The 14,693-nt window shown below is 43.4% G+C and overlaps 2 protein-coding genes across 6 annotated transcripts in view; one reads left to right on the forward strand and one right to left on the reverse strand.

The window, feature by feature from the left end:
- PDE7A (phosphodiesterase 7A) overlaps nucleotides 1-10,021 on the forward strand; it is a 250,820-nt gene extending 240,799 nt beyond the window's left edge. For 2 of the 3 annotated variants that reach the window (XM_055091142.1, XM_055091143.1), the window contains 7 exons: nucleotides 841-2,935; nucleotides 3,360-3,483; nucleotides 3,714-4,252; nucleotides 5,129-6,799; nucleotides 6,994-7,160; nucleotides 7,487-8,334; nucleotides 9,933-10,021. In XM_055091142.1, the coding sequence (XP_054947117.1) occupies nucleotides 841-1,049 (209 nt within the window). In that variant the 3' untranslated portion in view covers nucleotides 1,050-2,935; nucleotides 3,360-3,483; nucleotides 3,714-4,252; ... (2 more) ...; nucleotides 7,487-8,334; nucleotides 9,933-10,021. The remainder of the gene's footprint in view (nucleotides 1-840; nucleotides 2,936-3,359; nucleotides 3,484-3,713; nucleotides 4,253-5,128; nucleotides 6,800-6,993; nucleotides 7,161-7,486; nucleotides 8,335-9,932) is intronic. The other variant, XM_055091141.1, reaches the window with a different exon arrangement.
- MTFR1 (mitochondrial fission regulator 1) overlaps nucleotides 9,866-14,693 on the reverse strand; it is a 62,809-nt gene continuing 57,981 nt past the window's right edge. Inside the window, exons 7-8 of one of the 3 annotated variants that reach the window (XM_024127025.2) lie at nucleotides 11,455-11,623; nucleotides 9,866-10,678 (exon numbers count right to left, since the gene is read on the reverse strand). In XM_024127025.2, coding sequence (XP_023982793.1) covers nucleotides 10,610-10,678; nucleotides 11,455-11,623 — 238 coding nt within the window. In that variant the 3' untranslated portion in view covers nucleotides 9,866-10,609. Of the gene's footprint in view, nucleotides 10,679-11,135; nucleotides 11,624-14,693 lie in introns of those variants that run through there. The other 2 variants (XM_028500533.2, XM_028500532.2) reach the window with 2 other exon arrangements.

Consider the following 14,693-nt stretch of genomic DNA (forward strand, 5'->3'; position numbering starts at 1 on the left):
AGGTTTTAGAGATGAAAGAAATTTTAAAACTGTTAAACAAGCAGTGGTAGAATTTGAACGTACATTTTCCTGTCCTTGATCAAAAGTTTAGGAAGATAATGTTATTTGCTTCTCCTAATGGATGTGATCTGATTGTTAAGGTGAGGCTTCTTTCACCCTGTGTAAGACACTGTGTAGTATCAAGTCAGCTGTAATGTGGGCTCGAGTGCTGTGGAACCCAGAGGTGCAGACAGGCCCGAGACCACTCCTTCTCCTTTTCTGACTGTGAATTAAGGGAGGTCGATTGTGGGAGGTGTCTGTAGAGTAGGCCCCCGGTACGCTTTTGATGTTCACTTTCCTAAATTGTCTAAACTAATCTCCTCTGTTCGTTTTAGACTCACACTTTGTGGCATGCGTTTTGGCTTTATAAATCCTGAGGTTCATAGCGGGCCCACTGTGCTCATGACCAGGTGTGACGATTACCAGCCCGGACGGTAGGGCAGCCGCGCCTCAGTCCGGCCTCGCCCCCCGCAGCCCCTGGGGGACCCCCTTAGCCTTGGGCACACTGTGCCCTGCTCCTCAGGGTTGAGAGGGCCGCCGCGGGTTTGCTGAAATAGAAGGATGTGGTTGGTGCAGCTGAGAGGAGTCGTCAGAAGAGATGGGCTATGTTTGTCGGTTCACCTTTACTTCAGGTTTCAGTAAGTTACCTAAATAGATTCTTCAGAGAAGATATGTAAATCTACACACACATCTTTTGAAAAATAAGAGGTAATATTGGACTAGGACTTAAGAGAGTAAACACTATCTCGACGTTGTAAAGTTTCAGAACATCCACTAATACCTCTTCTCTTACTGTCTCAGGTTTTATGACGTATCTCGTGGAGCCTCTGTTCACAGAATGGGCCCGCTTCTCCAACACCAGGCTGTCCCAGACAATGCTCGGACACGTGGGGCTGAACAAAGCCAGCTGGAAGGGACTGCAGCGAGAACAGTCCAGCAGCGAGGACACTGACGCTGCATTTGAGGAGCTGAACTCACAGTTATTACCTCAGGAGAACCGGTTATCCTAACCCCGCCAGTCAGTGGGCAGACTGCCCCTGGAGGTCGTTAGAAATGTGAATGGGGTCTTGAGGTGAGAGAACTTTACTCTCGACTGCCAAGGGAATTGAATGACGCCAGCATTATTTATTTCCAAGATTTCCTCTGTTGGATCATTTGAACCCACTTTTTGATTGTAAGACCCGAACATACAGCAATATGCATTTGGCTTTCGTGTGAAACCTTGAATATGCAAAGCCCAGCGGGAGCGAACCGAAGGGAATAACGAAGTTTTGCAGGAAGTTTTGCGGTGGCCCTCGTGCTTCTCGAAGCACCATGAGACTTGAACCGAAGCCTTCAGCAGAAATCTTTGGAATTTAACCCGTCTGATGCAACAGTGTGTATCTGTACCTTCCACTAAGTTCTCTCGGAGAAAATGGAAATGTGAAGTGCCCAGCCTCTGCGCCTCTGGCCAGACTCGATGTTTACAGACCAGCTCTGAAATATTGGTTCTCAATCCGCCTTGGAGCATGATTGTGAAGGAACCACTGAGAATTTTAAAGATCAAACCTAAACTGCAGCTCTTTCCCCCGGTTTGCCTTTCTTCTTCTTTGGATGCCACCAAAGCCTCCCATTTGCTATCGTTTTATTTTGGGCACTGGAAACTGAGCGTTTATCCTAGAGTGCCGCCGAGCTTTCACTCCAGTGCTGTTTGGCAATGCGATTTTTTTTAACTCTTAGTTTTTAATTGGGGCGGGAGGGGCAGAACCCGTGTCCTAGCTGTATTACGATTCCGCAGTGAAGACGTTGCATGTGGTTTTCACTAGTGTACACTTGACCTGCACATGCAAGAGAAGGGTGGAACGTTCAAAACACCATAATCAGCTCAGGGTATTGCCAATCTGAAATAAAGTGGGATGGGCAAGTGTGTCCTTCAGAGCAAGGGTACTAAAGTCCCTCTCGCTGCAGGGAGTGAGAGGTATGTTGTGTGTGTGCGGATGTGTGTGTGGGGCACGCTCGTGCATGTGTGACTGTGCATGTGTTGTTCTATTTATCCACGTGGGGAGGATTGGGAACGTCAGCTTTTATTTATTATTTGAGAATGTGACATAATGAGCAGCCACACGTGGGGAGGGGAAGGGAGGTCAGCTGTGAACAGATCGCTCCAGATGCCTTAAACTATGCACAAAGCTAAGTGACCAAACTTCTTGTTTTGATTTGAAAAAAGTGCATTGTTTTCTTGTCCCTCCCCCTTTGATGAAACGTTACCCTTTGATGGGCCTTTTGATGTGAACAGATGTTTTCTAGGACAAAATCTAAGGACTAATTTTAAACTTACAACATTCCACTTTTGTAATTTGTTTTAAAATGTCTTATGTGTAGTCCGCACAACTGTAATCTAGTTTTAAGAGAAACCGGTGCTTTCTTTTAGTTCAATTGTATTTCCCTTGTTACTGTAAAGGACTGTTTATTAATTATGTTTACAAGTTTGTGGCAACAGTCATCTTCTTGGGAGAAAGCTTGAGTGTAAAGCCATTTGTAAAAGGCTTTGCCATATACTCATTTTAATACGTGCCTGTTGCTGTTAACTTTTGATGAATAAAAACCTATCTTTTCACATTTTCATCTTTGATATTTACCTGTAAGTCAGCCCGTCGGAAACCATAACGCTAAATTACTAGGGAAGCAAAGAATTCGCTTCTCGGCGCCGGCATTCGCTCGCCACACGTTTGTTCGGGCAGAGCTGGGCGCAGGCAGAGTCCTGCGGGCTCGTGTGCTGCCTGCACCTCACGGGTGAGCAAGCTGAGGCCGGGATGTAGTGCGGAGTCCTAACAGCCGGGAGAAGTCGGCTCTGAGCCCAGCCTCTTGACTCCACAGCCCTTTGTTCCCACGGCGGGAACCTCAGGCCTTCGTGCAGGTACTAAAATACTACTCGTATCGGCCCTTTAAAAGTCAAGTAATAAGAAATGGCCACTTAATACTACTTTTGGTATCAGCGTAAGGAAGGTACCACCGGGCCTCTCCTGGATCCTCCCAAGTCCATTTCATTAGAAGGGATACGTGTAAACTTTGAACTCAAACACAGTCATTATTTGCATAGAAGAGTGATGTCGGATAGAAATACAGTGTGAGCCGAGTCAGTGGTTGTCAATTTCCAAGGAGTCACATTTAAAACAAGGAAAAAGAAACAGCTGGAACTAATTTTAATAATATTTATTCCAACGTATCCAAAATATTTTATCATTTCAATATGTAGTCATTATAAAAAACGATTGAGATGTTTTACGTTCTTTTTTCTGTTACAAAGTCTTTGAAATCTGGCGTGTATTTTGTGCTTACAGCACGTCTCAGTTCGGACCAGCCACGTTTCCGGTGCCCGGTCTCCACATGTGGCTTGTGGCCGCCACACTGGACAGCTGGGTGCAGAAGTCTGATGGTGGTGGAGCCGAGGGCTACCTGGGGAAGGTCAGTTGGCCACTTATATGAGGAGTATCATCTTGGCAAATCTGACGCATCCAGTGTCTGATACGGAAACTTGCAAGCTCACACACCTAGTATGTCAGCACATGGAAAGCAGAACTATATCTCATAGCAAACTCACATTAACCAATTTCACAGAAACTGATGGTTTTTTTAAGTGTTAATAGTTTAATTTACAATGAGAAATGTAACTATCAATCATCCTCTCCCTTTAGGCAAACGTTCTCGGGAAGCCGAATGACGATCAGCCGGTTGCCTGAGCGTGGCTTCTGAGCAAGGGAAGCAAGTCGCCTCACGCATCCTGCAGGGACGTACCTGCTGGTACTCGTTCGTGGACCACGGTTCCCCTGAACGAGGCTACAGATTCTCTGCCAGGAGCTGCTTCTCCACGCCTGCTTGATTGGCACATCCAGCAGACACGTCAGACCTTCAGCCTTGCCGCAGCTGGGCCTGCCCGGGCTCAGTCTGCCAGCGTATGATTGCTTTCTTCTTCTCTGACCTGTTACGTGTTTCTCACTTTGGATATTCAGAGGATTATCTTCTTATTGCCATCCTCAAGGGGGAGACGCCTGAGTGTTGCTCCCATCTCCTCCCTACACATAAGATAAACCCACTGCAAAGATACGTTTTGTGACATATATGTGGTATTACCGTCCACAGCCCTGCTTCTTCAACAGGACCTATATTCTTTGAACATCGGTTTTCTAGAAAAATTTGAGGAAACAGTACAGCAACTTAGAAGGTCACATTTTAAGTAAGTAATTAAATATTATGGAAGAGAATGCAAAATTCACATAAATTTTTAAGATAAAACAGGAGACTTCAAAGAAGTGTTGAGCGTTGCAGCAGCCCTCTGGGGCTCTGGGCCGGCCCTTAGTCATGGGGGCAGCTCCTCTGCTCTAGGCTAAAGGTCCTCGGAGAGAGAAAACTGTGGTAAGCCTTAGCTTAACAAAAACAATCTGGTTCCTGGTCAGTATTTGCACTCCGTTAAGTGTGGTGGTTTATGATGATCCTCTTTACGTAAAAGAAGTAAACATTTTATGTCCTCTGTCCAACCTGGGAGATGTGTTTGTACCTTAGGTACAGGTTAGAGGTGCAAATAATTCTTCGAAGATTCCTATAACAGCCTCTCTTTCCAAAAATCTTTCTTGACTCTTAAAGCTTTCGATTTTCTTAAAACTTTAAAATTTTCACATTGGAGGTTTGCAGTGTTTGCATGTGTCCTTTTTTTCATGTATCAATATTTTGTTTCAGTCTCCTCCCAGTCAGTATCTCCTGCTTGGCAGAATGACCAACAGCTCATCCGCACGCACTCAGGAACGTTTTTAAATAAATGTGACATTAATCACCATACTAGCAGCATGTATCTGAAACACAGAGTTATCCAGATATGTGCAAGGCTTAGCCTGAGCCATTCCTTGTTTGCTGAGGATTTGCAGACAACCTGTGTCCCCTGGAAGGCCCCCAGTTGTCCAGTGTCTCCAGGGGAAGTGACCGCTACTTGGGGGGACTGCCAGGGGCACGCAGCCGTCTCCACCTTTTTGTCTCTTGTGCTTAGCATAGGGCTGGCGTGAACTGTGCCGTCAGTAAATGTTGAGCAAATTAACTTGGAGTCGTCTTTCCTTTTTAGCTATCGGTCTAGCGTCATGAGCAATTATGTGGAAACTAGTCTGTCAATGCCGAAGTCATGTGGTCACAGCATCCGAGTTCCTGTTGTGTGCAGAACTGCACTGGATGTAATAACGGTATTAAAACTAAATACCGAGACGGGGTCTCTGTTCTCAAAATGTCTGGGTGACAAAATGAGGTGTGGAAAGCATCTGTTATGTAATATGGGAGGTTTCTATACGGCACAAAATGAGTGTAAAGCGTTGGGGTACTGTTGAGAATGAATGATTTTGTTGGGTTAATGAAAATGACACCATTTCCAGTAATTATTGAATCTTACTAACATCCGTGACTGGTAAAATCATTTAACTTTCAAATTTGATTCTAAAATAGAAGTCTTAGATGTTCACTGTGATACTTTTAGTAAAATACTAATAACTTTTCTCAATCACAGTAACATTTTTTTTACTTTTACAGCTACGCTAAGTCGTCCTGAACCTATCCTGAAGTCTGGTAGAATGGTCAGGGAAAGAGAAACACCCCCGTTTTTAATCTCAGATTCTTTTTAGCTGTATTTTAAAACTGAAGCACAGTGACCTATTGGTTTATTGCAACTTTCCACTGGTCCCATCAATAGTCTTGTTAAGAAAGTTCATCTTATACTACAGTTATGTTTAACCTATGCATTGTTTTGAGATTTTTGAGCATAAATTTGAAGTGTTTCTTTACTGTGAGCCGCATCCTATAAAGAATCGGGAGGCCGCATGGTATCCCAAGGTGCTTTATCTTTTGAAGAAAGTATCATAAAGGAATGTGTTTAAAGTTCCCAGTTGAACATTTGCAGAAAACAGTTTCTGAATTCCCATCTAAGAATCCTCACAAGATAGGGGTTCCCTTTCCCATTGTAGGGAACAGTCTCACTCAGACCACCGCAGGGCAGCGGGAGCTTTATCTTGAGGATTCGTGTCCATGATAATGAGACAAGCCCTCTGAAGGCTGCAGAAGCAGAACCTGGGGTCTGAGTGCTCTGAGACATAGCTTCCTGCTTCTTCCCACACTTTGCTCCTCTTCCTCTCTCTTCTCTACCTTGGAGTGTCTGCTTGGAAAGGCAGTAAAGTTTTTAATGTGTTGTCTTTATGGCTAGATAGACTGTGTTTAGGTCTTCTGTCATGTATTAGCGAGTCACCTGATCTTCTGAGTGGCTTCCTAACCTACAAAACGTCTGCCTCGTGAAGGTAAAATAATGTACTGACACACAGTTCGGTCTCAGTGTCCTTGTTCACGTCCTCCTCATCTGTTTTGTATAAACCGCTCGTGGGCACACCTGTACCTCATGGCATGCTTATCTGAGCTCCGGGTACCAACTGTGCCCCCCGCCCCACCTCAAGGTGTCCTATTCAGATTCCCAAGGGAGGATCTGGGCCAGCTTGTCGGGGCTGCGTCCTGAGTCACAGACGTCTCTGCATTGGCTGGCGCTCCCCTTGCAGAGGGCAGTCTGCTCCAGAGCTGCGTCAGAGAGATCACCGTGCAGAGGATCGCGTGCTCTCCACGTCACTGATCGCACCTGCGTTACACAACAATGTCCCACCACCCCTGCTTCTCACCCGTTTTCATCCTCTGATAGCAAGCATGGCTGGCCAGTGAAGAGGGACGGCTCCTAGGCCATGTGAACAGAAAGCTGTTCACGACTCTGGTAAAAATCCTGTTGTGAGGAGTGTCTTTCTCCCCAAATTACGGCTTTTCCAGCTGGGAGGACAGCGGTTCAGAGGGACTGGACGGCCCTGTAACAGCCACAGCAGTTTGGGATGGAATGGGAGGCGCTATTTGGATCATCTTATTTATTAGCTTCCTGGTAATGTCTAAATTACACTCATGTTATTCTCTCAGCTTACAGAAGGAGCTCTCTGACCTTTAGAAGAGGCTGGAGAATCTTCCAGGGGAGAGAGGTTTGAGAAGCTCCAGCTAGAGGAACATTAAGTTTTCCAGTCCCTACCAAGTGGACTAAGGACAACAGCTTTCAGGGAAACATCCAAGATTTCTGCATCCTTCCGCGGGTATGCTATTTTTATTGTCCTGTCTGTTCTCAAGTGATCCCACCAGTACGAATGAAGAACCTAGCCTGCTTACAAGGTTTACAAGGGAAAACTAACAAGAATTTTAAGAAAAAGGCTCAGTGGGGTAGCTCAGAAGAATGCTGATGCCAGCACGGGAAGGGGGAAGAGGGCCCGGGAGCGGCTAACGGCCCACGGGAAAGACTGGGACAGCACCAGGCAGAACAGCGACACTGTTGTAAAACCAAGTGCCTCCTTCTGCCGGGCAATCCCAGAGCTGGTGCTGCTGGGCTAACGCCTCAAAGTTTAAACTTGTATCTATCTGCCAGGTCTAACCTACAGAGAGAACTTCTGTTTTGGGAGAAGTCACCAGAGGATGGTTTGTTTCCAGTAGCTGTTACCTCGTGTTTTCTTCCTTCACCACTGAGGCAGACTCAGAGGAACTCTAAATACAGCAAGAGGACAGCGGACTTCCCTGGCGGTCCAGCGGTTAAGACTCTGTGCTTCCAACGCAAGGGTTGCGGTTTCCATCCCTGGTCGGGGAACTAAGATCCCGCGTGCCACGCAGTGTGGTCAAAAAATTTAAAGAAAGAAAAAATGAGGACAGGATTCTTCTGCAGGAGGGCCTACGACTGGGAAGACAACCAGAACTGAAGACTGAGACCTACTGCTCCACCCAGGCCTGTGCAGAGAATGACACCTTTTCCAGGTGCCAAGAACACTGGAGAAATCGTCTACTGGGAACTACAGTGACCTTGTGTTAAAATAATGTAATAACTTATTTAGCATGCTGCCATTTACAGAACGTGTTCAAAATCATTATTTAATCCTAATTTTTTGAACTGAGCACTATTCCCATTTTAAAAACAGAGGTGTGACTTGGCCAGGATCACAGGCATGGATCGTGTTTTAACTCCAAGTCCAGCGCTCTTTAACTCACACTGATTATGTATACAGTTGATCCTTGAACAACACAGGTTTGAACTGCACGGGTCCACTTACATGTGCACTTGTTTCAATAAATAATATAGTACCTGTATTTTTATTTTACAGATCTTTAAATTACATATGGGGAGAAGTTGGTGTTTGACCAGAGATCACAGTAGATGGAATCAGAGAAACTAAGGTTTGAGTCCTGATCCTATCCAAACTGTTTCAGCTTCCTGCCCACCCTTGGGTGAGTCATTTACCAATTCATTTGTTGCTGAGGCAGAGCTAGCAATGCATGGATTTTCGACTGGGGATAAGAGAGAGTCAGTGTCCCTAACAAACAAACACCCACGTTTTCTTTCTTTCTTTTTTTAAACTTTGATATGGACCAATTTTAGTCTTTTAATTGCATTTGTTACAATATTGCTTCTGTTTTATGTTTTGCTTTTTGGCCAGGAGGGATATGTGGGATCTCGGCTCCCTGACCAGGGATGGAACCCACACCCCTTGCATTGGAAGGCAAAGTCCCGCCCCCCCCCCCCAACATTTTCAAGGGTCCACTCTGTAAGAGTGAGCCCATAGACTAGTCAAAACCACAGGAGAGAAAACATTACACCAGTTATTTAACTTTTTGAGCCTCAGCTGTAAAATGTAGCGTTTAACTAACTAACTAACTATTTTTAAGATCTTTCACTTCGGGTATTGTGGTGGGTGGAGAACCAGAAGCTGAATGAGGTGGGTGCAGGGGAGATGAGAAGAGAGCTTTCACCAGCCCTAGAGCTGGGTTAGAGGCTTGAGAACCCTAAGGAGACTCATCCCGAGAGACTGCCTTTCGCTTTTTAATGATGAAGTAAGTCCCTTTAAGAGAAAGATGAATGACAGGTGATATATTTCCCCTTGAAAAATGCAGAAAGCAAATAATTCTAAAGAAGCTGCATGTATAATAGAAAAGAATCTTGCCTATTGTGGGGGGAAAAAAAAAAGGAAAGCATTTGTATAGGCATTATGGCCCAAGGAAAGTAAAAGTTTGTTTTATTTCAAAACAGTAACTTCCTTGTAATTGGAGCACTGCCCAAAATTCAACACTGATACAAACATAATACATACTTTGACCTCCTAAGAAATTTACATCAGGCAAATTTTCTGAATTCCTTTTAAAGGCAGAATTTTTAAACCATAGAAAACAATCAGAAACAATATATCAACATGTGTAAAATAAGCCACAGTTCAAAGTTAAGCTGAATAACCAAACCATGAAAATTACCTCCAACTAATATTTGCTATTATTTAGAACATTGCACATGTTTTCAATAACTTAAAAGGGTCTTCACATCTCCTAATCCCCCCAGGAAGTACAACTTTCTTTTCACTAGATTTAAATACTACATCCAAATATTTACTCATAGTAGGAGGTTCTGACATTAACTATGTGTGTTTAACAGAAATATAGAAAATCATGAAGATACATGCAGCATTTAAAAATGGTCACTTGTAGCCATTCCTTAGAAGTCGTGGAGGAGAAAGGCAGTTGTCTACTTCCCAATAGCACCTAAGGTTTATGCTACATAATGTAATTCAGCAAAACAGCATTCTGACCAATGATAAGCAACTTACAGAAAATTCTTTTGCCTATGCAGTGTTTCATTATAAAGCTACTACTTTGACCAAATTTTTTAACTCCATTATGCTGACATTTCCAGAAGTATTAGCATTAGCAGCAAGTTATCTTAATGCCATTTATTAAACTGAAAGAAAAAGATGGTACATTCTAGTTTTTACTTTAAAAGAGATTTAATTCAATCATTTTGATTCCTCACTATTTAAAAACCACATTTTCTTCCTCAGCACTGGATGGCACTACGGTGAAAATGGTTTCCATGATCCTTGACTTCCCTCTTTAAAGGAAAGCATTATGGAATTTCAGCAGCAGACATTATCTGGTTCCTACTCAAACCCCATCTCCAATCCAAGAAAACGTGAGAGAGAATCTAAGATAAAAAGTTCTGTTCAAGGTAAGAAGAAATTCCAATCTCAAAAACATTTCACTCCAACAACCTGGTTATCCCACCTGCTCCATCACTGAATAGAAATGATCACTGAAAACATGACACGATCAGCACCCTCGTCACCCCCTTGCTAAAGTTCATGTCCTGTTTTATACCCAAATACATGCACATAAAACATTTGTACAGATAAATTAGTGTTAAGAATTAAAAACTCATATCTACAAAGGTCCTTTCTTTGTTCTGAAATCTATATAATTGTTTTCCAGACTGGAAATCTAAACATCTTGGCTACACATTAAAAACATGTCAGACTATAAATATGTTATGGAAAACTTCAGAACGGACCTTCTCTTAAAAGCAAACAAACTTAGAGTGCTTTTGTTACAGCTTAATCCTCTGAGACTTAAAAGGAGACACTAAATTCAGGTATTTACCAAATAGTGTTGATTTCTACTAGCCGAACAGCCCTAATACACCAACAGCTGAACTAGTAGGATAGTCTTTCTCAGCTTGCTATTAGGAAGTTGAAACATTTTCAATTAAAGCCTTCATTTTTCCTGTAGACTTCAACATGTGTGGCCCAAACTAGAAAAGAAACAAAAAAGACACTGGTTCATGTAACAGTAATGATATGCCCCCCCCCAATCATGGATCAAAGGTATGTTCTTCATGAAAAACCAAACAGCTAGGTAATATTAAAACCTTTATGAATTGACAGGTTGTTATAAACATGACATCAAAAGAGTGAAAGGCAAAGAGACAACAAAATTACGCCCTAGAAAACTATAATTACCTTAGGAAGGTACAGAGTTTCCTTTTCAATGTCTGAAGACTTTCTAAGATAGATACCTACATCTCTGGAATAGATAAACACATATCCCCCATGACAGTACCCAGAATACAGGTAATGTAGAAATTAATATATTTGACAGCTTCCATGAAATCTGCTCAGTCTCCACCTTTGGCCTGCCCACAGCCTGCAAGACCCTGGTCAAATGTCTCTCCCTCTTCAGGAGACCTCCTCACAGGTACCCTAAGAGAAAATGATCTTTCCTTTCTAAATCACAGCATTTTTATTGTCCTCAGATATAAGTTTTATTGTAATGAATTTCACTTCATTATACTTAAATAAAACAGCATGGAAAATTTAACATAGGAGACACTAAGCAATGAAACCAGGGGTTAACTTTTGCTTCCTTCTGTGTGCTCTTCCGTAATAGGTACTCTAGCTGTAGGTAGGGACTAAACCCTGTAGCATACAACCTTTTGAATCTTGCAGGCGAACACAGCTGAATGTCTTGCAGTGTGCGGCAGTGAACTACCAGAGGCTGTACGTGGAGGGAACTCTGCCCACTACTCACCAACGCTCTTTCTGAGGTGGCCTCTGATTCAGACTTTGGAATTCCTTTTTCAGCTTCACCTTGGCTATCACATCGATACCGATAAGCAAACTTCTTTTTCAGAGCCTGTGCGATGAGGGCAGCAGGGTCAGCAGCATCCACCGCTTTGGGCTTTGTATCTTGTTCTGACCTGAGAGAAATGAACGTAAACCAAGGGGGCGCTGAGCCCTCCGGGAAGCACACAGGGAGCCTGACAGCACTTCTCAGGCATCACTTACACTTGACAAAGACACTGACACATACTGATGCAGCGACCTGGAAAGCCTAGATTTAAGGCTCAGTGAGAGAGCACGAAGGTGCCCAATGACGGTCACTCAGGTGCTCTCGGGAGCAGAGATTCTGTGCTCCTTCAGGGCAGTGAGGGTTCCACTCTTCTCCAAAAGCCTGGTGACTGCCATGGCAGGGACACAGCACAGCTTCACTGGAGGAATGCCTGCACAGTAACGAGAAACCTGCAAGTGCAACTGGGGGAGAAACTGGAAAGTGACCTGCAAGTGCTTGTTCTGCTCATCTCTTAGGCTCCTGTACACAGTTAACTACCTTTTTTAAACTAAAAACTTAGAGCTACTCAGGTAGTCATGTTATACAACAAAGTTCTCAAGAAACCTAGTATTTGGGAGATTGGTTCAAGATGGCGGAGTAGAAGGACGTGCTCTCCCTCCTGCGAGAGCACCAGAATCACAACTAACTGCTGAACGGTCATCAACAGGAAGACACTGGAACTCACCAAAAAAGATACCCCACGTCCAAAGACAAAGGAGAAGCCACAATGAGACAGTAGGAGGGCACGCAATCACAATAAAATCAAATCCCATAACTGCTGGGTGGGTGACTCACAGAATGGAGAACACTTATACCACAGAAGTCCACCCACTAGAGTAAAGATTCTGAGCCCCACGTCAGGCTTCCCAACCTCGGGGTCCGGCAACAGGAGGAGGAATTCATAGAGAATCAGAATTGAAGGCTCACGGGATTTGACTGAAGGACTTCAACAGGACTGGGGGAAACAGAGACTCCACTCTTGGAGGGCACACACAAAGTAGTATGCGTTGGGACCCAGGGGAAGGAGCAGTGACCCCAGGGGAGACTGAATCAGACCTACCTGCTACTGTTGGAGGGTCTCCTGCAGAAGCAGTGGGTGGCTGTGTCTCGCCATGAGGACAAGGACACTGGCAGTGGAAGTTCTGGGAAGTACTCCTTGGCGTGAGCCCTCCCAGAGTCCACCATTAGCCCAAAGGGCTCCAGTGTTGGGTCGCCTCAAGCCAAACAACCAACAGGGAGGAAACCCAGCCCCACCCATCAGCAGACAAGCAGATTAAACTTTTACTGAGCTCTGCCCACCACAGCAACAGCCAGCTCTACCCACCACCAGTCCCTCCCATCAGAAAACTTGCACAAGCCTTAGATAGCCTCATCCACCAGAGGGCAGACAGCAGAAGCAAGAAGAACTACAATTCTGGTGGAACAAAAACCACATTCACAGAAAGATAGACAAGATGAAAAGGCAGAGGGCTATGTACCAGATGAGAGAACAAGATAAAACCCCAGAAAAACAATTAAATGAAGTGGAGATAGGCAACCTTCCAGAAAAAGAATTCAGAATAATGATAGTGAAGATGATCCAGGACCTCAGAAAAAGAATGGAGGCAGAGATCATCCTAAGAGACCTCTGGGACAACATTAAACGCAACAACATTCGCATTATACGGGTCCCAGAAGGAGAAGGTAGAGAGAAATGACCAGAGAAAATATTTAAAGGGATTATAGTCAAAAACTTCCCTAACATGGGAAAGGAAATAGCCACCCAAGTCCAGGAAGTGCAGAGAGTCCCATACAGGATAAACCCAAGGAGAAACTTGCCAAGACATATAGTAATCAAATGGGCAAAAATTAAAGACAAAGAAAAATTATTGAAAGCAACAAGGGAAAAACAACAAATAACATACAAGGGAACTCCCATAAGGTTAACAGCTGATTTCTCAGCAAAACCTCTACAAGCCAGAAGGGAGTGACATGACATATTTAAAGTGATGAAAGGAAAGAAGCTACAAGCAAGATTAGTCTGTCTACCCGGCAAGGATCTCATTCAGATTCGAGGGAGAAATCAAAAGCTTTACAGACAAGCAAAAGCTAAGAGAATTCAGCACCACCAAACCAGCTCTACAACAAATGCTAAAGGAACTTCTCTAAGTGGGAAACACAAGAGAAGAAAAGGACCTACAAAAACAAACCCAAAACAATTAAGAAAATGGTAACAGGGAAATATATAGACACAGGCTCACTGAATGAATAAAGAAACAAGACTCATATATATGCTGTCTACAAGAGACCCACTTCAGACCTACGGAGATACAGAAAGTGAGGGGATAGAAAAAGATATTCCATGAAAATGGAAATCAAAAGACAGCTGGAGTAGCAAAACTCATATCAGATAAAATAGACTTTTAAAATAAAGAATGTTACAGGAGACAAGGACACTACATAATGATCACAGGATCAATCCAAGAAGAAGATGTAACAATTATAAGTATATATGCACCCAACATAGGAGCACCTCAATACATAAGGCAACTGCTAACAGCTATAAAAGAGGAAATCGACAGTAACACAATAATAGTAGGGGACTTTAACACCTCACTTACACCAATGAACAGATGATCTAAACAGAAAATTAATAAGGAAACACAAGCTTTAAATGACACAACAGACCAGATAGATTTAATTGATATTTATAGGACATTCCATCCAAAAACAGCAGATTACACTTTATGTGTACACGGAACATTCTCCAGGATAGATCACATCCTGGGTCACATATCAAGTCTCAGTAAACTTAAGAAAACTGAAATCATATCAAGCATTTTTCTGAGCATAACGCTCTGAGATTAGAATTCAGTTACAGGGAAAAAAACGTAAAAAACACAAACACATGGAGGCTAAACAATACGTTACTAAATAACCAAGAGACCACTGAAGAAATCAAAGGGGAAATCAAAAAATACTAGAGACAAATGACAACAAAAACGTGACGATCCAAAACCTATGGGATGCAGCAAAAGCAGTTCTAAGAGGGAAGTTTATAGCTATACAAGTGTACCCCAAGAAACAAGAAAAATCTCAAATAAACAATCTAACCTTACACCTAAAGGAACTAGCGAAAGAAGAACAAACAAAACCCAAAGTTAGCAGAAGGAAAGAAA

Source organism: Physeter macrocephalus, chromosome 15, assembly GCF_002837175.3.
Source record: "Physeter macrocephalus isolate SW-GA chromosome 15, ASM283717v5, whole genome shotgun sequence".
Lineage (NCBI taxonomy): Eukaryota > Metazoa > Chordata > Mammalia > Artiodactyla > Physeteridae > Physeter > Physeter macrocephalus.